Source organism: Sinocyclocheilus rhinocerous, unplaced genomic scaffold (genome assembly GCF_001515625.1).
Source record: "Sinocyclocheilus rhinocerous isolate Xijiao unplaced genomic scaffold, SAMN03320098_v1.1 scaffold411, whole genome shotgun sequence".
NCBI lineage: Eukaryota > Metazoa > Chordata > Actinopteri > Cypriniformes > Cyprinidae > Sinocyclocheilus > Sinocyclocheilus rhinocerous.
The window spans coordinates 2850100-2877041 of NW_015640493.1; the positions used below are offsets into that span (position 1 = coordinate 2850100).

Here is a 26942-nt window from a genome sequence, read left to right on the forward strand (position 1 = left end):
AATGTAACACCCGCCGAGTGGCATTAAAGAGTTTGAAAGATCAAAGACAATTTTTAGTATAACTCCGACTGGATTCATCTGAAAGAAGAAAGTCATATACACCTAGGATGCATCGGGGGTGAGTGAAACACAGCCTAATTTTTATTTTTGGGTGAACTAACCCTTTAAGACCAATGCAATCTAACAAGAGCAGCGCAAATTAGTGTAGGGCTGCAAACTAGCAGAGCCGAAGATAATCAGCAGTGTGTGATTTACTAACAACACAGGCGCAAAATAAGTTAAGACATGATTTTTTGGGGTGTTCAGAAATGATGCAAACACCAGTAAACTGACCACCAAACCTTAGTAAATCACCTTGCATGATTCATTAAGTACTTTAAATTTAGCATGTGAAATGGAAACTCCTATAAATGCATATGCAATAAGGTCAGCTATTTTGCAAATTTTTCTCGGAGTGTCTTTAGTAAATCCTGACAGTAGTTTTTTAACTCCAAAAAAAAGGATTTGTGCTCATGCAAGCTGTTAGTAAATCTGGCCTTTAATCTTCAATTTCAAAATATTTAAAAAGAGTGCAATTAATCTCTCTCTCTCTATATATATATATCTCATATATAATTATTATACTATAATATTTGTTTGTACACACACACACACACACACACACAGTGTCATATATTTGAGTGTCATTTATATGACAATGTATTTGAATGTTACAAAAGATTTAGATTTCAAATACACGCTGTTCTTTTGAACTTTCTATTCAAAAAAGAATCCTGAAAAAAATATATATAATGGTTCCACAAAAATATGAAGCAGCGAAACATTTCAACACTGATAATAATAAGAATAATAGTAATAAGAGCAGCAAATCAGCATGTAATTAGATTGATTTCTGAAGGATCATGTGGCACTGAAGACTGAAGTAATGATGCTGAAAATTCAGCTTTGCATTACAGGAATAAATTACATTTTAAAACATTTTAAAATAGAAAGAGTTATTTAAGTTGAAATAATATTTTACATTATTACTGTCTGTTTTCTGTATGTTTGATCAAATAATTGCAGCCTTGCTAAGCATAAGAGACTTCTTTCACATTAAAAAAACTGTACCAACCCCAATCTGTAGCGTATGCTGCTGAAAATGTAAGTGAAAAGCTGGTATTTGGCCTGATTTGAGCTGCTCACCAGGACAGCAGTGAGCTGAGGTAATCCGGAGTGCTCGTGTCGGAGCTGAGAGGAGGAGACATGACAAATGCAGCAGCTTTGGCCCAGTTTTTGCTCCAGTAGTGCGATCCGTCCGTGCCCAGGCCGGCTGCGATTGGTTCTCCATAGATGACCATGCCTGAAAATGAATCCATGCTCATGACACAAACATTTGAGTCTTTGTGTTTCTGTTACAGTCTTGTAGAGCTCTATCAACTCTCGTACCCTTTTTCCTGGCCTTGGCGATGACGTCAGCAGCTGGTTTGCTCATCACCTTTGTGATATAGAGAGGGCAGTTGGCCTGTTTAGCAATGGTGACGGCTCGATACACAGCCTCAGTCTCCACCTAGAGAAGAACAGCAGAAGTAATGAAAGAAGAACAGATTTTGAATTAAACAGACCCGAACCATTAAGACAAACCTCCTCCGGGTGGCTCAGGACGTGTCCTTCTGGGCCAGTGATTCCCAGATCCAAAAGCTTCTTCTGTTCCTGAGGTTACAAACAAACACAAGAATGCATTTAAGTATGGAGAAAGGAAAGAAACTGGTAAATTTTGAAATGCATTAACAACTGAAGTAATGTAGATTAATGGTAACAACCTCCTCAATGATGTCACCGTTTTCAGCATGAACCTGTGCGATGGCACCCAGTTCCCTCATGGCACTAAACATCTCATAGATCTACAGATACAGAGAGTGTTAGTTCTTGGAAACAGGATCTATAAACCTACATTGCTAAGTGTTCAAAAGTTTGGGGTCAGTAAGATTTTTTTAAAGAAATTCATATTTTTATTATTCCTCAAGGATGCACTAAATTGATCAAAAGTCACAGTTAAAACATCTGTACTGTCACAAAGGATTTCTATTTTAAATTCAGTTTTTTTTTTTTTTTTTACTTTCTATTCATCCAAGAATCCTGAAAAAAATCTTGAGGAGCAAATCAGCATATTAGAATGATTCCTGAAGGATCATGTGACACTGAAGACTGGAGTAATGATGCTGAAAATTCAGCTCTGCGTCACAGGAATAAATAACATTTTAAAAGATATTAAAATAGAAAACAGTTAAACATTAAATTGTAATAATATGTCACAATATTACGGTTTTTACTGAATTTTTGATCAAATAAATGCAGCTTTGGTGAGCATTAAAAACAATCTTACAGACCTCATACTTTTGAACTGTAGTGTAAACATTATTTTTTATTATTTTATATACCTGTGTATCAGAGCTCTGATACTTGTCCTTATAAGCCATGAAGATCAGGAAGGAGTTGACCCCTAAAAAGAGAAATTGTGTTTTTATAATGTCATTTATCTTTTTGGAGCTGAATGCAGAATGTGTTTTTATTTAGTTAAAAAGAAACATAATATACGCAGAAAGCAAAAATATCAAAGTCACACCTGAAATGTCACATCACCTTTATCTTTGACCAGATACTCCAGCTCCTCAAACAGCCCATCATGCCAGCGAGTGATGTCAATGTGCAGAGAGTAATCACAGCACGACCTCTTGTCCGCCGTATCCCTCCACTGGTCATACGCTGCCAGTAAACTAGCTCCCGGTTCAGGCACAACATGGTCAACTAAAAGATGAGCAGAGCATGACGATGAAAAATGCATTTCATCTTCATTTTGCATCTCAAGAAAATATATCTTGATTTAAGGATGTTTCGATGTTTGTAATGGAAAACAAGACAAAAATATTGAGGAGGATATTAATTTTTAGCAATGCGTGCAACATATAATGCCATGATCTGCTCAGATTTAAGACCTTTTTATGGCCTTCATTTGTTTAAGACCTTTTAATCACAATTTCTGTCCTAAATGACTCCATAGCAGTTGAGTGGCTTATCTGAGGAAAGTTGAGCAGAAGAGAACAGACAGTGACAGCGCTGTGACCCCAATTCAACTGATTTTATGAGACCTGACAAGCTCTTATGCCCTAATACTGTACAACACACACACACTTTAGCAGAGACCCTCCTTTCTGTTCCACTAGAAATCCATTCTGAGTTTAATGATCTGATAACTACTGTAAGTCTTCTGCTCTCTTCTCCTCTGTCCTTATAAGATGTCGATGTAATGTCATACTGATCATGGTGGTTCCTCCCGTCAGAGCAGCTCTGGTGCCATGATAGAAGTCGTCTGCCGGGGTCATGCCCAGGCGAGGGGCCTGTAGACAGGTGTTCACATCGATGCCTCCCGGGATCACAATGTGCCCATAGGCATCCACTGTCTTCACGCCGGTGGGTACAACGAGGTTCTCACCAATCTGCCTGCATGCCAGAATAATAAATCAATACAAATTGCTTGTGATATCCCTCATCAATTCGCTTTGGATAAAAGAATCTGCTAAATGAAATGTACAATATATATAATAGAATCAGGGTTGCCAAGTCTTGAGCTACTTTTAAACTGATGCTGTGGGTCCATTTTTTTCCCCCACGTGTTAATGGTTTGACATATTGCATAAATTATATTTGACTGAAATGCATGTATTGAAATATTTTATATTCTACCAATGATAAACCTGAGGGAAGCCTTAATGAAAATAGTCTGTGGTTATTATAACTACTGTATAATCATTTCCACGTTGAAATTGTGAATAACGCATAAATGTAACTGTAAAATATGTATTTTAGGTATGCGAGTGGCATGTTTTGAGTTTTGATATTTAGGCTAAGGTCATTATGCAGACCTGACAACCCTGAATATAATTTAATATAATATAATATAATGCTAATTACAAATAAATATAAGCTATTTTTCAATGTAAAGTTTAGAATGTTTTTAGATGTTTGAATGGCTAATGCAGATTTTTGAAATAATGAAATCTTACTTAATGGTTCCATCTTCAATGTAAATGTCGGCATAAAATGACTGGTCATCATTTACGATTTTTCCACCTTTAATAATGAGTTTATCACTCTGTGGAGAAAAAAAAGAAAGAAGACACAATATGATTTTAGTGCAGCGTGTTATTTTTAAGTTGTAAGTGATGTAACTTTAAAGTGATCATTCAATTACAAATGAATATACTGTTATCATTTCTACATAAATTTGCATATGCACATATTCTAACTTTTTAATACAGGTTTGGCATCACTGACACCAAAAAGTTGATATTCAGTGTTAAGATACCCCAAAGATCATTATATTTAACTAAGATGCTTTGAATTTCACTGAAACCATGCTGACCTGCAGTTCCAACGAGCTTTGGATGTAGATATACAGTAATTTCAAAGCACAAAGAGCTGTATAATGCATGCAAATCCTCCTATGCAATATTCAGAAGCTAATCCGAGAGATTATATCATTCAAAAACCAGACATTAAAAAATCCAGACAGAGAATACAAAAGAAAGATAACAGGCAACTCCATTCATCTGTAACAACACTTTTCTATTTACTTTATTATTCATGCATGACTGTTGTTTTGCATCAATGCATAGTGGCTGACATTTTTCACTGGCCGTTTTTGCACCATTTCTGATCAGTCCAAATCACAATCCCAGCTACAGGAGACCAATGCCTGTTCAGTTATCCCTGGCATGGATCTATGCCAGGCAACTGGGCTTGTTAGGTCACCCAGGCATGAGACATCATTCACGGTGCTGTTAGACAGTGCCAACCTCAACTCATGGCACAAAACCTAACTCTCACAAGATGAAAGTCCAAACAGGCATGGTTAAAGAAAGAAACGAAATAAACATCTCTAGAATTCTGCTAAAGGGTATTTCACCACATTCATTGCGCTGGCCGAGGTGGTGTGCAACCCACAGAGCTTCACTTTAATGCAATGTGACACTTCCACAGGCGGCCCATCGTTGGCACGGCCAAAATCCCTGCCTAGCATTTCCGATTCTGGGCCACAATGTTGCTTGAGGAGAGACGAGAAAGACAGCGAGGGGTCTGGGATGCAGGACGACCCTTCACCTTATAGTACTGAATATCCAGAGCCTTTAGTAATGAATTATAGGAGTATATGGTTAAACACTGCATGAATTAATATGCAATTATTCTCAGTAATTTGCATCATTTAATGATTTTTTTTTATGCTGATGTTTCCAAATTAACGTAATGCGTAGTATGTGTGTTTCTGTGCTCTGAATGTGGGTCAGACAGGGAACTCTAGTGGTCACGCTGCAATGCCAAATTGTGTGGAAGGGTTACTCGATCCAATTTGGCCGTGTTAATATCACTCTTTCCTGGGTTTTCTCGCTCCTGCAGTGCACATGGATCCTCGCTTATTAACCCTTTTACTGTCTTTGGGTCATGGTTATTGGTAAAGCATACACTATAATACCACATCATTTTTGTTACTGGAACCTGACATGATCATGAACATATAAATAATAATTTTTGTTTTAAATATAAAACTGTTTTTAGACAAATAATTAGGAAATGTACACCATATTGACTGCTCCACATGGTAAAAAAAAATATTTTAACACTTTGAAGAAAAGAATTTAAAAATGCTACAATGAAAACCTGTTAATTGTCTTTAACGTACCTTATATTTTAGGACAATACATGTAGTTTTACTGTAAAATAATAAAAAAAAAAGTTAAAAATGGATTTTAGTATAAATGAGTATATACTATATTAATACAAAATATTTATTACCTTACTTAAACTATTTTATTATGCGTAACAAGGTGATTCCTAACATTCATGGTAAAATATTCAAAAAGCAATTAATTAATGAAATTATGTAAAACACCTACAAGAGTTTATTAAAAAACAAACAAAAAAGTAAAAAAAAAATAAGAGTGTAAAAGAATATATTTTATTCTTGGTCACAGTTATGATCAGTGGGAAACTATAAAAGAGTGAATTTACCCATTCACTTTACCACAATACAGTAACTATGGCAAAGTAATATGGTAAACTTAACCCACTGATCTAAGAATTACTACATAACAAAAAAAATAATAAATAAATGATGTTAATGGCTAAAATAACTGTAATAGAAAGTGTGCATCAAAGGGTTAATATTTTTACTAACAGGAAAATTGTTAAAAAAAATTCACTTTAATGGCATAGAAAAGGACCTATACGTTGCCATTCAAATAAAATTACTGAACCTAAACATATAGGAGCCTGATAAAAATGCTAATTTTAGATGAAAATTTTGATGGCACTTATAGGCTTTTGCATCTGAACTCTTCAAATACATTAGCAGGCAGAGCAAGCTTCACTGTTCACAATGCACATCTCTGAGGGGAACTGACTGTCTTAAGAAAAACTTTAGATGGCATTTTCCTTTCATCTTGCCTCAGTATAATGCATTGTGTTTAGAGCGGTAATCAAGGAAACAATGCACCACTGCTGATCATTAAGCGCCACCTGCTGACAGAGAGTGAATTTGCATTTTCATTCAGCCCATCTGCTGTTTGGTATGTTTTGTGTAGCCTAATTTCACAAAGCTAAAGTCAGACCATTCTGTTTTTGCTTCAGGTTTTGAAATTATACAGTCTAATTTAGATCAAAATATGTGCTTATAAAGCAACTAACCATATTCTTCATGCACTCATGTTTTCATTCTTTCTTGTCTTTTGCTTAAATAAAACACATTAAAAACCAGTACTGGATTCTGCCATGAAAAGTTAACATCAGTGCATCCCTAAATTTATGAATGTCTGAAATGAAGATTTAAATGTTAGTATTGTAGCTGCCTTTGGACGATAAAGTTCTCTAATTTAAAGCTAGCTGAGTTAATATCAGTATATTTATTTATTTCATATGTAATTTGTTTTATGTCATAAAGCTATGCAGTTTCTGTGTGAATGATCGGTTGTGGAATTGGCTGCGATGCAAGGGGCACCAGCTAAAATCTTGCCTAGGGCACCAAATTGGTCAGGGCCGGCACAACCTGGCCCACCCCAGACCTCACTAATTTTCAAACCCTGGCTACGGCCATGAACACATTATCACCGAAGCAGCGTTTTTATCCACGTTTGTCACATCATTGCATGCATTAGTGCAGCTCTTAAATGTTCACCGGCTTTCTCAGCAGTGTTTGGAGGACAGCAGGTTGTTGCCGGCGGCGGAGGAGGCTCACCCTTGACTGCACAATAAAACCATCCTCCTCCTCCTCAACATCACCATGTCTCCGTTAATGCAGCTAGCACACATTCACCGGTGGCCTCGGGTTTTAATCGCTAACATTTCTTACCGTCACGCGAGGGTTGTTCTTCTTGCCTTGGAAAGACATGGCACCGGTCTGGGAGCAGCTTTGATTTCCGAGAACGCGAGCCGGGATGGTGATGATGATGATGATGATGATGATCGGATCTGCGCTCACGTCAGAATAAAGGCGCAGCGACCGGGCGCGTGGACGGGTGTCGGGATTCGAGGTGTAATGTAGTTTCAGATTACCGGGGTTCAATAGTCACAGGAGACAAAAGCCCTCCAGAGCCCCCACCCTCTGTCTGTGTCTGCTCACCATCTGCTGCTTTAGTATTCACACCCCCCATTCTGCACTCAGGGCGAGGCGGAACCGACAGAGGAACTCTAGGTCCAGCCTCTATACACACACATTTCTTAAAAATATTTTGTACTTCCACAAATTAACTCATTTAATAACAAACTAGTAAGTAATAGAGTATTTTATTCTCTGGAGAGTCCAGTGCGACAAAATCATATATTTTTTAATATTAAAAAAAAAGTAGGCTAGTAGTAGTTTTTAGGTGGAAAACGACAAGAGTTTAGAATCGTTCACTTTACCATAGTTACAATAAAGTAGCTTGACTATGATTAGGGAAAAAAAATTTAGTTGTAAATAAACTAAGATTTTTTTGTACTACGTTTTACACGAATTTTACTTCGAAATCTTCACGTTTACTTCAATGTATTACCTGCCGTTTCTTTGTAATTATTTGTGAAATTTACGAGCATTTTTTAGTGTAATAGGGTAAATTTAACCCATTGATGCGCGATTTTTTATTGTAATGTACAAACATCAAGAAACACGATTACGTAACAAAGAAAAAAAATGGTTTCTTTTTAGAATAAAACAAAATAATAGTTATGCCCATTAATATATCTATCCACTACATTAGAAAAATAATAAATAAAATACAAAATACAATATTCCAAATAACGACTTTAGCTATTTTTGAATTTATAATCATTATCAAATGTCATTTTGAATGCAAGCCCGACTTGTTAAAATAACTGTATTAGACGCCATCAAAGGATTATTTATTTTTACTAATAGCGAAATTGTTAAAAGTTTTATTTTTTACTTTTGAAATTTGAATAATATTGTGCATATATATGCAAACATATATAGGCTACATACACTCACATATACATTACTATATGTATGTATATGTGCGTATCTATATACACAATTAGCATGTCTCCTGTGATCTTTTTATGCAAATTACAAGTTTCACTTGCTTTTTTTTATTAGATTTTTTTATATACAACTTTGACACAAACACGATGTAAACCGGAATTAAACAGCTACCAAGTTAGTATAATTTAAACTGTAGTGAGCGGTTATGATATACACAATAACACAGGGATAGTTGAAACAGGAGTGATTACCTCTCGTCGCCCGTTATGCGCTCGACCGGGTCCGGTGGGGTAAACGAGGGTCTGACCCTGTGAACTGTAGGACGGGGTGGGCTGCGTTCGGCTCGGAGCCGTTTGACTCACGCTGCTGAAATCACTCATGCTCGACGTGTCGCTGAAATTGTCCCTCTGATCGTCCACTCGTCCCCGAGGGTTTCTCCTGGCAGAACTGGGGCTGTACGACTCAAAATTCAAGGTTTTATTCTCAAAAGCTCCTTCGACGTTGCAGAACATCCCTAATGATCTTTAAAAAAGCATCATATGACCCCTTTAACTAAAACTATGGAAGAAATATAATGCCATATGTCTTTGAAACAAAAAATCACGTTGAATAGCACTAACTGAAAAAATAATGCATTGCATTAACAGTGCTTGCATTTTAATGCCTTGTATTTTCAGGGCTTGCATTTTTAGGTCCTGATATTTAACATAGTTTTATTTAGTTTATTTAAGCTGTGAATATTTCAATTCGAAATATTTCACACACATTTTCATAAAAAAAATTTCAATAATTCATATTCACCTTCCAGAATTCACTTCCAAAATATTCAGTCTGTTTAAAAATACGATGTATAATACTCGACAGGCAAATTTCGGTCCATTTTATTTCACTTTCCACAAATTCAGTGGTTAAAATTCGACAGAAAATTGGCCTTTGCACATCCGGGAGCTGCAGGAATAGCAGTAGAGCACCAATGCATGATCTCCAGCTGCTGTCAGTCGCTCACCAGCAGGTGGCGCAAGCGGCTGTTGATGAAGACCAAAGCAACAGGTGGATACTATATACATATAGCATATATAGTATCTTTATACTATTATTATTATTTAAAAATTAGTATTATTGCTATTCATTAGTATTACTATTTTAAAGTATTACTATATACAGCCTATGCATTTCTATTCATTCATATTTCCCAACCCTTAATTTTGAAAGAAATCTAGAAAAAGAGCTTTGAATTACTCTATTTTTTTAAATATCATAAATATTATGTACTAAATGTTTAATTGCGAACCATTTTCAAAGCATGAACAAATCAAGCTTACCTTACATTGAGTTTCTGTTCAGAATCTGTTCAGAATCAAAACTTCTGCACCTCAGAATCCACTGTGCCGCTTTCTTTTCAATGAACGGTAAAAGACGCAGAAACGTCCTCTTAGTTTTCCAGTCTTCCTCTGAGAAATTTATTTGAAACACTGCTCCTGTACATTAGAAAACATAATTTTAATTCCAGGATTAAACTTTCAGTTCCATTTCTCTCAATGCACAGGAGCGGGCGAGTGCCACCACGCAAACACCAGACGCACTGTACCACCAGAACCGAAGCAGAGTGAGTGTAAACAGTGGGAGGAAGGATTTGAACGTAACACCTCTCATTCCATCAGGCTTCCAAAGGGAAGCAGCCTCCAGCACCACCTGCTCAGCAGGGAAAGGACAGCGTTTCAATTTAAGAGTCCTTAAATTCCACACGCACAGAGGTCACACAAAGCAAAGTTCAAAAGGTCAGGAGGATAAAAACAGTTTTAGTCCACAAGATAGAGAGCACCATATTCCATGTCCATGTTCCAGAGTTGATGTGAACAGTTTGAAGTCTCGTATCAGCACAGAAGAGATCACTGGGACTCCTGATGACGTGTGTCACCCTCCTCTGGTACAGAAGAACACTTGAGGCCTGTGAGCTACACAAAAACAACATTTACACTTAAAACCTGGTGACATCTGGATCTATCTATCTGTAAGATATATATAGATATTTTTTTTAAAAGAAGTCTCTAATGTTAACCAAGGTTGCATTTATTAGATCAAAAATACAGTAAAAATTGTATTATTGTGAAATATTATTATAGTTTTAAATAACTGTTTTCTATTTGAATATATTTTAAAATGCAATTTATTTCTGTGATGCAAAGCTGAATTTTCAGCATCATTACTCCAGTCTTCAGTGTCACGTGATCCTTCAGGAAGCGCTGCTTCATATTTTGCATTATTTTCAGGATTCTTTTTGTATATGTATTTTTTTCATGATTTTTTAGAGAATAGAAAGTTCAAAAGAACAGCATTTGTTTGAAATAGAAATCTTTTGTAACTTTATAAATGTCGTTACTGCCACTTTTGATAATTTTATGCATTATTGCTGAATAAATGTATTCATTTCTGAAAAAATAAATAAATAAATCGTGCTGACCCAAAAACTTTTGAACGGTAGTGTATAACAAATAACACAAAGCTTTTAACATTCAGTCTTCAAATCTTTTTATATTGTCCTCACACCACATGAGACTTATACTGTATAATAGTGATGGGTCATTCATGAACGATTCGTTCATTGTGTCTTTCACGTGACAAATGAACGAAAGACTCAGAAGGTAAAGTAATTATTTATGTTCCCTGTAAATTATCATTGGCTGCATTATGGGGATTTCTTAATTTGGAATATGATCAAGATTGCGTAGGTGGATGTGTTTGGGGAATTTGGCTGGTAAAATATAACATTTCAAGTCACTTCAATGAACGCAATGACTTGAATAAAGATTTGTACATATTGATGAACGAGATCGAACGAGAGAGTCAATAAAATGATCCGAACCTCCCATCACTACTGTATCGCCTTCAAAATGTTGTAAACATTTAGTACCAACATTCAAAGTCTGTCTTGGCAAACCTTCTTATTCTAGTTTATTATGATTTGGTGGAATATTTTTGCAAGTTCAGCCACAATGTTCTTTTAAGTGGACGAAGAGAAAAGTGAAATAGAATATTTATTCTTATAATCTAGTGTGTATGAAGTTATCATGTACTACCGGAGTCCACTGAGCCGCATGGCACCGTTTCCTGCTTTCTGGTAGAGCTACGACCAAAGAATGAAGGCTAAAGAAAAAAATAAAAATAAAAATAAAAACTGAACATGGGAACAAAAACAAAAGACAAAAAAACAACAACACAATGGAACAAAGAGGAGAGAATAAAATAAACATTACATTTAGGCTGAGATCAAAATATTATTATTGGAGATGACTGTACTGACCTTGACAGAAAATGATAGATGAGTGATCTATATGATTACCTTTTCTTCTAGTTCCTTGATCTGTCGTTTCTGTGCCTCTATCCATTCTTCAAGCTCTTTTATCCTCTGATGGGATGAGAAAAACAGATCAATCAACAGTAACAAATGGCCAATATATATATATATATATATATATATATATATATATATATAATATATATACAGTATATACATATACACACACACACACACACACGTTGCAATAGAAATAAGAATGATCTCATTCACTTCTGTTTCTCATGTTTTATAGATGTATATACCGCTTGAGCATGTTGTAGCAGTTCCATCCTCTCTCTGAGTATCTGCGCATCTCTCTCTCGTAATTCACTCAAGACCTGCCTCTTCCACTGATCCACAGCCTCTCTCAGCGAATCACGGTCCTGCTCGGTCAGCAGCTCGGACACCTTCCCACCCGTCTCCTCCCGCTGCAAGGCGTCAAACAGCATCGCCTCTAACTCAAGGATACGCTGAGAGAAACACAGAGGGGTGTGGGCCAGAGATGACATGCATTCACCACCACCAGGGGGCACAGGAGGACAGAACTGCATCTCATTATAGAGTAAAACTCCTCAGCAGTGCTTGAGAAGAAACCATATGGATTATTGGCCATGTGTGATCTCTAAAACATGATGCACAGTCCTTACCTTATGTGCATGGTCCAAAGACTGCTTTCTGTAGTCTAATTCCTCGTCTAAATATCCTTTTTGTTTGCTAAACAGCTCCTTTGGAGGACATAATTATTTTGATGTAAAAACACATTAACAAATGTCATCCTGCATATATTAGAGAGATTATTATTATTATTATTATATAATTTAAATTATATTAAAATGTTAAATTAAAAATAAGTCTGTTGTTAGGACCATTATTATATAAAAAAATAAATAATAATAATATATATATATACTGTATATGTGACCCTGGACCACAAAACTAGTCTTAAGTCGCTGGGATATATATGGTAATATGGTATATTTATGGTATAGTCATGATATTAATCATATACCAATCCGACCAAATTCCAATTACTGCATTGGCAAAAAAACAAAACAAAACACAAAATAAAATATGTAAAGTATTTATATATGTAATGAGAATCTAATAAGAATCATAACAAAAATCAACAGTAAAATGTTAGGAATTTGGGGGAAATTTTGTTTAATTATATACATTTCGCATAAGAGGCTTCATTTTCTTAATTATAAAATGATAATTTATTTCTAAATAATAACGTATTATTATTTTCATTTATTTTGGGATAAAATACAGTAAGTAAGAGGAACTTATGGGAATGAATGTGTGTAATGCATTTAAATACATTTACCTTTTCACTTTCGATGTCCAGCATTTTCTGCTGTAACGCTGATTTGGTGACTTCGATTTGCTCTAACCACTGGACACAACAGAGACGTCAAAAGACACATAAAACCATCATTAATACAGCATGAAATTAACATGAAATAACAATAATTTTAAAAAGACGTATGGATCATACCTTCTCTGCTAATGTTAATACTGTTCTTGCATGAATAACCACCACTTGCTCCTCATTGGTCAGATTCTGTGCGTGTCATCCAATGAAAAGAGAGACATCAATGACAGAGATACGCATGTGTACCAAACACACCCAGGCATGTGTAAACACACACATTTACATATGAAATCAACATACACTTACGGCGTTATCCCCCAGAATATCGAGTTTCTTCATCAGCTCTGTGATCACAATGTCCTGTGGTGTGAGAAAGACTTTAATTGAGATATTAAACCACAAATCCTCCTCCAGACATCAGCAGATTAGATCTGTGCTGGATCACTGACAGTCTGTTAAGTGTTTGGTCTGATATCAGTTCCATCTGAAAAACTCAATTGAAAAAAATGATTTCTCAGCTGATATGTGCGATAAAATTCAACAATAACGGTAAAAGAATTAAAATCTAGTCAAATACCTACAGTAGGTGTTGTTTTCTGTGCCACTGCTTTTCATCAAAGTCTGGATTTTTAGATAATCGCTAACTTGAAATATATTATGATATCTTTAAATATCATAATAGTGTTGTCAAGCTATGTGGGGTAAGTTGTCACAAAAGGAATCAGCTGTTAATTTGAAAGATATATACAACATATCTGTATTTAAAATGTGTTATAATGTATAATGCAATATTATATACAAATATTTCTTTTAGATTTAATCAGTAAAACAATTATTAAAACATAAGGTAACAATAGCAAATACATTTGAATAAAATACTATATAAAGTAAAACAAACATCTGTATTTAATTGCGTTATTTGTAAGATAATATAAAAGATTTCTTTTAAAATATTCAATAAGTAAAACAATTATGAAAACATAAAAAGGTAACAACATTAAATCATTATTTAATAAAATATAAAATACTATGTAAAGTAAAACGGCAAAACATCTGTATTTAAAATGTGTTATATGTAGGATAACATAAAAACATTTATTTTAAAAGATTTAAAAGATAAAACAATTATGAAAACACAATAAGTTAACATAATATCAAATCCTTAATAAAATATAAAATAAAAATAACAAAACAGCTGTTATAACAGCTGTATAACAATAAGAACAGCAAAAAACATCTGTATTTGAAATCTGTTATATATGAAAACATAAGGTAAGATATTAAAACATTATTTTTGCTAGCAAAACTTTAAATTAATGAATGTATAAAAATACTTTTGTTATTGTACTTGCCCCAACTTGATCATTCATTATTAAAACCTTATAGTTACTTCCCCTGTGTGACAACTAGCCCCGGTCTCTCTATAGAGTAGGGGTGACCAAACTCGGTTCCTGGAGGGCCGGTGTCCTGAAGAGTTTAGCTCCAACCCCAGTTAAACACACCTGAACCAGCTAATCAAGCTCTTACTAGGCATACTAGAAACTTGAAGGCAGGTGTGTTGAGGCAAGTTGGAGCTAAACTCTGCAGGACACCGGCCCTCCAGGACCGAGTTTGAGCACCCCTGCTATAGAGAAATGAGGCATATGGTTCAGGGTAACTCACAGTAACACCCTCTGCCTCACAGTACATCTGTAGGGGACTTATGCCCTCAGCAAAATGGATGTTCTGGAAGTTTATGGCTGGAGATCTTCTCTCTCTTTCCTGAAGAAACAAAAGAGCATCATTATTTTTATTCTCACTGACCAATTCCTCTGCTCCAGAAGTTTAAATGTGTGTCTGAAATAGTTGCAAACACATGACAGATTTTGGAGTAGAAAAATCTTCAGTCAGACTCACTTCAAGTTCAAGAATTCTGAACTCCAGGAGTTCGTTTTGATCTTTTGCATCCTGAATTTCATTTTTCAGTCGCGTCTCCTCCGTCTCCATATTTGTCTTGTGAACTGAAAAGTTGAGTGTAAAAAACAAATTAATCACTTGTGGATTATTGTGATGTTTTTATCAGCTGTTTGGACTCTCATTCTGACGGCACCCATTCACTGCAGAGGATCCACTGGTGAGCAAGTGATGTAATGCTAAATTTCTCCAAATGATGTTCAGATGAAGAAAACTAATCTACATCTTGGATGACCTGAGGGGTAAGTACATTTTTTTGGGGGGTGAACTATTTCTTAAATGGAATTATACAAGCACAACTGTGCTAAATGTCATTTTGCAGTTCTAACAGTACTAATGCAGGTGTTTTACCTGTCCCTGATGACTTAGAACACACTCCAGATCTGCTATTCTGGTCTGGTACCGGATCAGTTCGGCCTGAAGCTGCTCTCGAGTCTAAAACAGACAAACAATTGTAATTTTTGCACATCTATAAAGAAAGAAAGAAAGAAAGAAAGAAAAAAAAGAAATGTAAACCAATTTTATTTTTGCGTATTTCTGAGTAAATTATTATATTTAATTAGGAAACAAATGTAGGGCGGGACTTAATGTTGTTTTTCAGGAATTGATTTGATTTGTGAAAAGTGGGCGTTGTCAGAATGTTGCAAGGTGATTGGAGGAAAAGGGTTGAAAGAAAAGATTAAATTTATGATGTCACAAAAATTTCATTTTGATGAAACAATTACAGTGATCAGCTACTTTGTTCTTTAGAATAATGTGTATTAATGAATCATTCACAATAACATCGAAAACATGCTTAAAGTAAATGGGGTCTGTTTTGATTTCATGGTGACGTTGATGGTTTTTAAATTTTTTTGTATTTAAAAGTTAAATTAGGAAAGTTTTGAGAAGAGAAAAATACAAAGGTTTTGTGAAGTTTCGTGTACCAAAGGGATATTATTACAGAAGTGGAGACCAAGTGACTGACAAAATGTCCTGTCACTCGTCGTGGTCGAAAAAGCTTTTAAAGCTTGACACATTGCATTGTGTTTGGTTATGACACGGTGTAATATTGCAAAAAGAATCATATTCATATGAGGAACTATACAGCCATCTGCTAAGAGCTGAGATGTTGTTATTGTTAAGAGAGTGAATATATAAATATTTAATGGCTGGGATGTTTAAATGATTTACCTTGACCTCTTTCTCTGCATCAAACGTTCCTCCCACCTGCTCCTGCAGGAGCGCGTAAGCTCGCTGAAGAGCCTGATACTCCATCGTCAGCTGACGGAAGCGCAGCTCAGTCTCCTCCTTAAGCATTCCCTGAGCACAGGGAGATGACAAGTTTATGGTTATAGTTTACAGACACTCAGAAACACAGCCAAACACACACGCACCTCTTCGAGATCATCGTCTGGTGTGCAGGGCGTTCGGTCCGTGTGGTAGGAAATAGAGGAGCCGTCCGAGTCTATAGAGCCTTCCTCATCATAGCCAAAAAACGTCTCCACCACCGGCTATGGAGAGAATGAGAGAGAGAGATTTTGTTTTAAAAACCTTTTTGACCCAAAGAAGTTTAAATATACAGAAGATAAGGGAAAAGAAAAAAATAAATGATAATTAAAAAAAATTCTAAATTAAATTAAAAATAGTTCAACAAATACTAACGGAGAAAATGGGCTTATATTCTTCATATTAAATATAATTTAAATATTTCTTGATCGTTTCTGTGAGAAATCACAGGGTTAATGTTAATTGTTGCGTAAATTAATATATTTTTAAAAAGACATCACCAGGATTCATCAATGCAGCGGTGCTTAATAATAAAAAAATACAACATTATATAATAATTATAATGATCATTTTTAGTATTAATATAAAAATAAATGCACTTTCAATGAATAATTAAATGATATCAATCAGTTCATAAAATATAAACAAAACCCTAAAACAATAATATAATATTTTAAAGTAAATATTTAATAAATAAAATATTATTATAAAATGAATGCATAATCCATGCAAAATTATTCAAAGGATATGATTATCAAAACTAAATAAAATATAAGCAAATAAAAAATAAAATACAATATTTAAAGCAAATATTATATACACACTATAAACGCATAATTAATCTTAAAATGCATAATTAAGAATAATGTAATGTACGAACAATGTAAATAGTATATAAGAATGAGACATTACATTATGCAGTAATGTAAAATAATAACGTGATTATTTTATTTTTTGCTGAAAGTGTGTTTGACAAGGAAATGTGCATGTGTAGTTCAGTCCTGATGTCTGCGTACCCTACAGGTTCTGAAGGGCTTCTTTCTGCGTAGGCTGTCCTGTCTCCTGTATCTCAGCAGCATGTCTCTCTCCTGATTACATTAAAGAACAAAACACATTAACTTGCATCAGATTCTCTATCATACATGAACATCTCATTTCTATAAAGTACAAGGTGCTGTTTCCACTACACTTCCAGTTTTACAGAAAGAAAGAAATGCATGCATACAACTGTATTTACATTATGTCTGAACATCACATACAGTACATTACTCACTCATTTCAGCTGCTAATTTCATTCACCCTTTGAGAAAACAGATATTTCTGCATTTCCATTTTCATCTGGGTTAGGTAACATGTACTGCACTCATATGCAAAAACATATTTTAGCATTTCACAGTGTGAATATTTCCCAGAGGCAAAATGACTCACTATCACACTCTTCACGTATCCAGTGGTTTCCAGCGCCTGGAAATTAAAACAGACCGATCAGAGAACAGCAAGACACAGTTTGCACGTATAATTATAATTATCTAATTGTGGCTTTTAAAATACTTTTTTTTGTGCATCCATGTGAGAAGATATACTGATACCTTGGACAGATCGTCGATTATGTTCTGTTGTTCCAGCACTTGTAGTCTGAGAAACTCGATCTCTCTTTCTTCTTGACTCTGATCCAGATCGTTCAAAGAACTGGGCCGCCGTATCGTCCCAGCCTTCTCTCGCTGCAAAATAAAACCTCATTCTTCACGTCAAGTGACCGGATGTGTGCACAGAGACTGCTGACAGATAATTACTAATGTCTGATGAGTTGTCATAATGATCAGATCATTTAAACATGAGCAGTAACAAGGCTGGGTACTTTCTGGATGCTGAACGGCTCAACTAACAAATTGTTTACATGCAGAAATGGCCATGTTACATAAAGATGCTTCAGGATTCAAAGCTAATGTTTTATCTCAAATAGTGTGAACTTCACCTGAAAAGACTACTTCAGTATCAAACATATATAAACATATATAGGTTTATGCATTAGAATAGGCAGATGGATGCTCCTTTTGTCTAGGGAATCAAAAATCTAAATAATAGTAGTGTGTCTGAGCTGGAAATGGCCAATTACGTCTAATGACAGTGCAGCAGTTGTTGGATATAAATTGATCAATGCAGACCAGGCTCTACCAGCCTCCCCATCATGCATTTACTGTAATTTCCAATAGGAATAATTCTGATTTGTTCAAAAGCAGGTGCATTTATTTAATACAAACAATAAAACTTCATTAGCAAATAAAACACTGATGCCTTCAGGAAAAGTTGAGGTCGATTGAAATAAATGCTGTTTTTTTTAAACCTTATATTCATCAAAGAATCCTGGACGTATTATGGTTTCTACTAACATATTAATCAGCGCAGCTGTTTTCAACATCGATAATAATAAGAAACGTTTCTTGATATTATAATGATTTCTGAAGGATCATGTGACACTGAAGACTGGAGTAATGATGCTGAAAATTCAGCTTTTCCATGACAGAAATAAATTCTATTTTAAAATATATTAAATTAGGAAACCATTGTTTAAAATTCTAATAATATTTCACAATATTACTGCATTTGCATTTTTGATTAAATTAACACAGCCTTGGTGAGCTTAAGAAACTTACAACTAAATAACTAAATAAATAAACTTACTGACCCCAATGAACAATCAATCAGCATTTTAAGAGATTTAACTGGTCACCATTTGTTTTTTTCACTATATAAAATTTTATATTTTTTCAATAAAGTCTCTAAATTTAAATGGGCTCATGCTATGCAAATACAGATATGTTCAGTGAGTTGCTTCGCTTCATTACCATTTCGATGTTCTCCTGAGTGATGAACTGCAGTTTGTTCTCCATGCGTCTCAATGCACGAACCAGCTCCTCATTCTTGTGGCTGAGACGTCTCTTCTTGTCTAGTAACGGCTTATACTGGCTCTCAGCTTCACGGAGACGCTTTAACTGGGCACAAACACACAAAGAAACAGATTAAAAAAAAACTGCAGTGGCAAAAGCATACAGTAACCTTAAATTTCGACACTTAAAAATGCATGGATATCAATGCCTTAGATAAAAGGCCGCTGTACTAGTACTGATTTCAGTGAGAAACCAGTGAATTTACACATTTTGAACACAACACAATATTTCAAAACGGTCAAAGAAAATTTGTTTTTGCAAAACAAATACTGTACTTCATACTGTATCAGACAATCTACTGTATGCAAGTATACTTGACTGTCTAACTAGCTGGAGAATTTGTTTAAGACATGAAATCTAAATGAATAGAGAAGCCACCTAGGCTATTTCAGTCTACTTGAACATCATGCCATTGTTGAGGACCGTATTGAGTGGTAAACTGAATCCGAATCCTTCCTGAAGGTTCCAGCTGCCATGTTTAAATCACTCGGTCTCTGTATTGATCTTTAAGCCTGTCTGAGCTGAGAGGAGGAAACACTGAAATCATTAATCACTGCTCAGACACTTACCACCATTCCAGAGAACATTCACACTATCACATAACACTCAGAAAGGCAAAAATACTCTCTACCGCATGGTGTGGCCATATGGCAACATGGTCTTTGTGTTCATTTCCTTGCCACTGTCTCTTTAAGAGAACATTCTCGTGGTTTATTTAAACACCTTCGACAAACATAAAAGTCTTGATATATATACACTTTTTATATATGTATCTTATTTCAATTCCATTTGGTGTTGCTGTATTTAGGAAATATTCCATTATCTCAGGTAACCGTAGAAACCGTAGAGTCAGAGCGCTCTGGCGTTGCCACATCTGACAAAGAGCTGAAAGGCCACTGATCAAATCCATATTTTCTCCTGCAGAGAAAATGAAAGCAGCAGCCCCACCACAGCAGAAGTGGACATCAAACCAACAGCAACACAAATACAGCCAGAGACACGGATGTTCTGCTCCTGGGAAACAAGCCTCGGATATAAAGATGCAAAAATACGTCACACATGTGAATATAAAGTGTGTGCATCCATGCGTTTCCTATCAGCTCTGAGAAGGTGATATGTGGGAAAGATCACACTCACACTCTCACCTTCAGCCGTCTGCTCTCTGCTGCATGATGGCAGAGTGAAACTACATGGGCGGCCCCTCTCACAGCTACATCTATTTTTATATGTGTATATTTATATCAGTTTATATTTGACTAAACAATGGGCAACCCGACGAGAGTTTAAACTCGTAGGAAAAGAGGCATCATTTTTTGAAACATTAGTTTGGTGCCACAGAAATGACAAACAGCTGCTTTAAAACTAACGCTGATTCTCTTAGTACAGCTGATATCATGCTACACCACACCGGTGAAACAAGTCTGTTATACAGCCCTCAAATTATATTATTTTTTTAAGAAAGTAATGATTTTATTCAGCAAGCATGCATTAAATTAAACAAAAGTGACAGTAAAGTAATTTATGCCACAAAAGATTTATATTTCAAATAATATTTGAACTTTCGGTTCATTGAAGAATACTGAAAAAAAAGTATGAAGGTTTCCACAAAAATATTAAGCTTCAAAAACAGATTTTAGCACCGATAATAATAAGAAATGTATCTTGAGCAGCAAATTACAATGATTTCTGAAGAATCATGTGACACTGAAGACTGCAGTAATGAGGCTGAAAATTCAGCTTTGCATCACAGACATAAATTACATTTTGAAATATATTCAACTAGAAACAGTTATTTTAAAATGTAATAATATTTTTAATAATTGTAAATACTATTAATTTGTAATAAATGATAAACAGCTGCTTCTCTCAGTAAGTTAATATCATGATACACCACACCGGTCTGTTATACAGCAAACAAGCCATATGAAGAATAAAGCATTAAAACAAGAATAAAACATTTAAAACTAGACTAATAAACAAGAATATATATATATATATATTCCTATGCAATTTCTGTAGTTCAACTGGAAGCATGGTGTAATCCCAAGAAACACCAAATCCTCAATTTGCTTTGGATGAAATCCTCTGTAAAATGCATAAATGTAAACACACTGAAAAAGAAGTTTCTTTGTTAGACTCCAGAGAAAGAATTAAAATAGAATATATGGCAAATTAAACAGGCCCTTATTCAAGACGCAGCAGGAGACTCTGCAAATAAAGTTGAATTAAATACATTTTGGACCATGTGTGCAGGGAAATAAGTAAACCCGCAAACCTAACAAGCACAAAGCCAAAACTGCCAGGCATTTGGCATTTAGAAATACGGTAGCTCATGCTATTAATGCTTTATTTAGATGCAGAATATTAAATTCAGTTAAGACATGATGATGGCCAAATTAATGTTGTGTTTGGTTTGGTTGTTTTTGATGATCATTCCGATACAAACATTACTAACAAAAGTGAATTGAGTAAAAACACTAAGAATAATGAAAATCTGTCAATAGAGGAGTTTGCGCAGGCAATAAGAGGTGTAATTATGATCCTAATGCTTGTAATGTGTGATGTAGGAAAGAATAGAACATTAGAGTCATGCTGTCAAGCGTGAGGATCCCGGGACAGATCTGTGTTTACTCCAGCAGATGAAACAAGCAGCTGGACCGGTAATATCTTCCTCAAACCCAGGTCTATTTCATTCTTTCAGAACCTCTGCACAAAATGTTATTTTTAATTCCAACCTATCGATTAATCATCTTTTCAGGGGCCATATTGCACACTTTTGTAACATTTTCGTTTTCTTGAAATCAAGCAAGGAAAGTCTGTTGTGCATAAAGTTATTACCACATGCACATGACCTTTTTGATGATCATCGACCTGAATGTTCTTATACACTGGATTGGAATAAAAATCTTTTTAGAGGTTCTTCAAGGACTGATGCTGTGAATAGCAGCATAGCTGATAATTAATAAACAGTAAAGTGCAACAGTCATTGACCACTTTTACACAACCTTGTTTCTGTAAGTATTTTTCTCATTTAATTTCTCCAGAGGCATTTAAAATGTTTTCAGTACAGAATATAAGCCATTAACCAAACCAACCAGCTCCAAAACGAATCACATTACAAACTCTGAATTAAAGCTACAGTAAAAGTTTGACAGCAGTAAGATTTTGTTTGTTTGTTTTTGAAAGTCTCTTATGCTCACCAAGACTTCTTTTATATGATCAAAATACGGTAAAATCAGTAATATTGTGAAAAATTATTACAATTTAAAAGAACTGTTTTCTTTTTGAATATATGTTAGAATGTAATTTATTCCTGTGATGCAAAGCTTTTTTTTCCCAGCATCATTACTCCAGTCTTCAGTGTCACATGATCCTTCAGAAATCATGAAAATATGCTGATTTGCTGCACAAGATACATTACTTATTATTTATCAATGTTGAAAACAGTTGTGCTGCTTAATATTTTTGGGGAAACTGTGATACATTTTTGCAGGATTCTTTAATAAATATAAATTTAGAAAAGAACAGCATCTATTTGAAACATTATAAATGTCTTTAATGTCACTTATGATCCATTAAATGTGTTCTCAATGAATAAAAGTATTAATTTCTTATATATATATATATATATATAAATTAATACTTTTATATGTATAAATATATATATAAAAAAGGTCAAATTAACACCCGCCAATATATATATATATACACACACACACACCAAACTGCAAAGTATTCAAAAAGACAAAAGTATGAATGAATGAACTACTCATCCCACAATCTCATGACACAAAGAAAAAAAGACTGTACAATATAAAACCATTTGACTATGAGTCGTCATTGAAAATATCTTACATCTGAAGTTTATTGCATAATATCCAAACATATAGAATCATAAGTTTTTTCTAGTACAGCTTTTTACTAGGAAATTGGCATGACTTTTTAAAAAATGAACATGAATTACTTGTGGCTTTTAAAGAAGCATACACCATCACCTAATAACTATGGAGCTCATGGTAGGTTTGTCTTGAAAACATTTTATGTTATTGCTCAAAATCAGTTTCTCGATGGAGAATATGAATGGGATTTTCTAAAAACCTGACTGCTGCGCTTTACTATGGTAAATCTGGGTTGAGGAAAACGGATCCGAGCAGGTGAGCACAGTGAAAGCAGACGTGCAGCAAGCGGTGAGGTTTAGTAATGAAGGAGAGGTGCTTACAGGGTTAGCTGTGTTCTCTACTGCGTCTCCTGCAGCGGGTGAATAAGGGCCCTCTTGTCTGGGGCTGGAGTCTCGCAGCAGGGCCAGCTGAGTGTCTACAGCCTGTTTCTGCTGCTGTAGTTTCCACGTGTGGCCCGCCTGAGCGCTGAGCTCTCTCTCCAGCCCACAGACAGCGCGCTCCTTTAGTTTAATCTCATCCATCTACAGGACAGAACACAGCACAGTCACACACATTCTGCCTTAAACAGGACACAGTCGTATTAAGTATATATAAAACATGACCGGCAGTCTGCAGGAGGAAACGCTCAGAGTTACCAGGTTCACTCAAGACAGGAAATGCAACACAGGCACAGCAGGTCCAGGGTTATTTTAGTATCATTGATTTGATTCATATTTTGAATTAGTTTTTCTTTTTATATTTTCCGTTTTCATTTTAGTTAGTTTGAGCATGTTTTTTTGTTTTTGTCATTTTTATTAGTTTTAGTTTTTTTATGTATATATTTTGTTTTTATGTCAGTTTTATTATCTGTCTGTCTGTCTGTCTGTCTGTCTATCTATCTATCTATCTATCTATCCATCCATCCATCCATCCATCCATCCATCCATCCATCTCTTCCCCAAATCCATAAAATGTAGTTTTTATGATTTTTTTCAGTTAACATTTATTTTAAGAAACATTTTTTTTTTAATGGTTTTAGTTTAAGGGTTTAGTTTCTCAAGTTGAACCGAATCAAAGAAATGCAGCAACAGAAAGCAGATTTTCCAGAAAGCTGATTTAATGTACTTAGGAGTAAACTGCTTAATTTTTTTATTAGATTTACTATTTATTTATTTAAAATTGCTCTGTGAGCCTTTAAGATTTTTTTCCCCCCAAAAGCTGTCACTGGGGAAGAACACTTTCAAAAGGTATAATTTAGTACCTTATTGACCCCTAAATGATGCATATTATTACCTAAAGTGTACATACTGGTACCTTTTGAAATTGTATTGCCATAGTAACAGCTTCAGTCTTTTTTTTCTTAGACTGCATAAATTATATAAAGTATAGGGGTCAAAATGCAACATACATCCTTGTGATTCTGCTCACCTACACAACCTGCAGAGAATCAGACTCGTCTGTGTTATTGTATATGTTCTGACACTCACAGCATGCACTAGGGCTGTGCGATATTGAAGAAAAATGCGATATGCGATAAAACCACAACAAATTCCTTGTGCTTGCGCACACTTGCACCATGTCTAGAGACAAAGTGATCCCATCAAACTTATGTATCAGTGAGAGGACGACCATATAAATCCATTTCATAAACTCCTCACATTCACATCACAGCAACTATACACAGCAGCACAACAGAAGCACCACTCAAAGAAATGAACTGTGCTGCTTGCTTTCTCTGCCGCGACATTCTCTCTCTCAAATACACACATTCATTTATAGCTACTATACCTATTGTGCTCCACTTTTATTGAGGTTTGCAGTAATATTCAGTTCTCTGTGAGCAAACTACACTTTTACAATTCCTTTCACATTTGAACATGCAAATGCAAAATCTTTAGGCTGACCTAAACACAAATCACATCTCTAATAAACCACCTAATTGGAAAGACGGCCTCATGTACAGTTCAGAAATAGCTCACAAAGACCTTGAACAGCAGTTCAAAAGAACCATTAAACTCTAATTATGCACTGATTCAAACACTGCATAGATTTATACATCTCAGTTTCTAAAATCTGCATGGAAATGGTAATTAGCTGAATATCTTTGACTGCTAAGTATAAAGGGTGAACTGATGGACTGATAAAATTCGTTCAAACTCTAGTTGTCACACTATTTACTCCAGTGAATATTTCTCAGGTTTCTTTTTGAAAATCAATTTCTGTACAGACACATACAATCTACAAAAGACCTAAAGAATATTTTCATCCCAGAAAAAAAGGTGCCATTCTGTGTGACAACTAGCCCCGGTCTCGCCTATACATTCCAACCACCTCAGTTGAAATCTATGTAGAAACAGTGTATGTGTTATACTTCAACATACTAAAGAAGAAAAAAAAAAAACTGTTTAGTCAATGAAAGTACACATCTCTTTTTTATCTCTTTCTTTCTATCTTTCTGGTGGAAACTCCTTCTCTCTGTCAGGTGACTCACATCAGCACACCCACTGTAGGCGTTACCACGGTGATCCAAGCATCCTGCAGGAATTCTCAGTGTGCGTCTATGTTTATCTGTGTTATATATATAGCACTACATGGATCGGTGAGAAAATTAGGTCCTGTTCTCTTATATGGCATCCCTGCAGCTACAGGAAGACACTTATTCAGCATAAATGCACATAACACGACACATTAGCATTTTAAACAGACTGTTTCCATGAGCTTCATGAATACTTAGATTATGATGTATGCCATTACACACGCCTCACTGTTTCCTTGGTGATTCATGTGCATGATAAATTAAATCAAGGAATATCATCCGTGGACATTCAGTATCCGGGCTACAGGCCAGACTGCAGGGCTTCAGACCCGTGAGGGACAGACACCAACAGCAAACTCCTGCCGGTGCGCTGCTTAACATGAATTTGGAAATGTCCTAATTTTTCAAATTCCCTTCATCAAATGGTGTTCTCGTAGGACTGTGCTTTGAATGTGAAGCCAACCAGCACATGCATTTAATTATTACATATCATGCCTACTGTACTTGATTCTGATTGGTTAAATGCAGCATCTGCAGTCAGGTATTTTTGTATAATGGCCGCTAAACAGTATATTTGACCGTTTTTTTCCCCTGTGCTTCTCACATAAATAACTGTAACTCAAATCATTATTTCATAACCATTTGAATTGCCACTCTTCATGCATATTAAACATCAAAGAAGGAGAGAAATATTAAAGGGGTCATATGATGCAATTTCATCTTTAAATTATTTAGGTTGAGAATCATATATTAAATGGCAAACCTAATGATACACAGGGTGTATTTTTTTGCCATTTATACAGGATGATAAATGTGTCAATAATGGGAAAAAACCCTTATATTTGTATTTGTATATATTAAATATAACAACTTTTCTATGGTTTACCCTGAGTATCTGTATGGATTTGTCATATAATATCTGATACTCTGATAATATCTGATAATATGGCATTTTACCAAAATGAAAATGCCATATTACATATAAAACAAAACAATTATATATATATATATATATATATATATATATATATAAAAAAAACACTAATAAAAATGATAATAATCATTGTGGATCGCACTTTTGGACTAGTGTTAACATGCGATGTGTTATTGTTAACATTAAATCCCGAGGAAGCTCAC

The 26942-nt window shown here is 35.0% G+C and overlaps 2 protein-coding genes across 2 annotated transcripts in view; both read right to left on the reverse strand.

The window, feature by feature from the left end:
* Positions 1-9012, reverse strand: part of LOC107753278 (dihydropyrimidinase-related protein 2-like) — a 15364-nt gene extending 6352 nt beyond the window's left edge. The window contains exons 1-9 of the mRNA XM_016569406.1: positions 8761-9012; positions 4044-4132; positions 3296-3480; positions 2623-2787; positions 2421-2482; positions 1803-1883; positions 1624-1692; positions 1429-1549; positions 1186-1342 (exon numbers count right to left, since the gene is read on the reverse strand). Coding sequence (XP_016424892.1) covers positions 1186-1342; positions 1429-1549; positions 1624-1692; positions 1803-1883; positions 2421-2482; positions 2623-2787; positions 3296-3480; positions 4044-4132; positions 8761-8889 — 1058 coding nt within the window. The 5' untranslated portion in view covers positions 8890-9012. The remainder of the gene's footprint in view (positions 1-1185; positions 1343-1428; positions 1550-1623; positions 1693-1802; positions 1884-2420; positions 2483-2622; positions 2788-3295; positions 3481-4043; positions 4133-8760) is intronic.
* Positions 9013-9815: 803 nt separating this feature from the next.
* LOC107753279 (janus kinase and microtubule-interacting protein 3-like) overlaps positions 9816-26942 on the reverse strand; it is a 39987-nt gene continuing 22860 nt past the window's right edge. Inside the window, exons 7-25 of the mRNA XM_016569407.1 lie at positions 23490-23811; positions 20537-20607; positions 19290-19436; positions 18033-18164; positions 17872-17907; positions 17460-17531; positions 16551-16667; positions 16348-16476; positions 15526-15609; positions 15118-15213; positions 14884-14982; positions 13528-13581; positions 13345-13410; positions 13174-13242; positions 12494-12571; positions 12110-12316; positions 11850-11915; positions 11587-11653; positions 9816-10464 (exon numbers count right to left, since the gene is read on the reverse strand). Of these exons, the coding sequence (XP_016424893.1) occupies positions 10424-10464; positions 11587-11653; positions 11850-11915; positions 12110-12316; positions 12494-12571; positions 13174-13242; positions 13345-13410; positions 13528-13581; positions 14884-14982; positions 15118-15213; positions 15526-15609; positions 16348-16476; positions 16551-16667; positions 17460-17531; positions 17872-17907; positions 18033-18164; positions 19290-19436; positions 20537-20607; positions 23490-23811 (1953 nt within the window). The 3' untranslated portion in view covers positions 9816-10423. The remainder of the gene's footprint in view (positions 10465-11586; positions 11654-11849; positions 11916-12109; positions 12317-12493; positions 12572-13173; positions 13243-13344; positions 13411-13527; positions 13582-14883; positions 14983-15117; positions 15214-15525; positions 15610-16347; positions 16477-16550; positions 16668-17459; positions 17532-17871; positions 17908-18032; positions 18165-19289; positions 19437-20536; positions 20608-23489; positions 23812-26942) is intronic.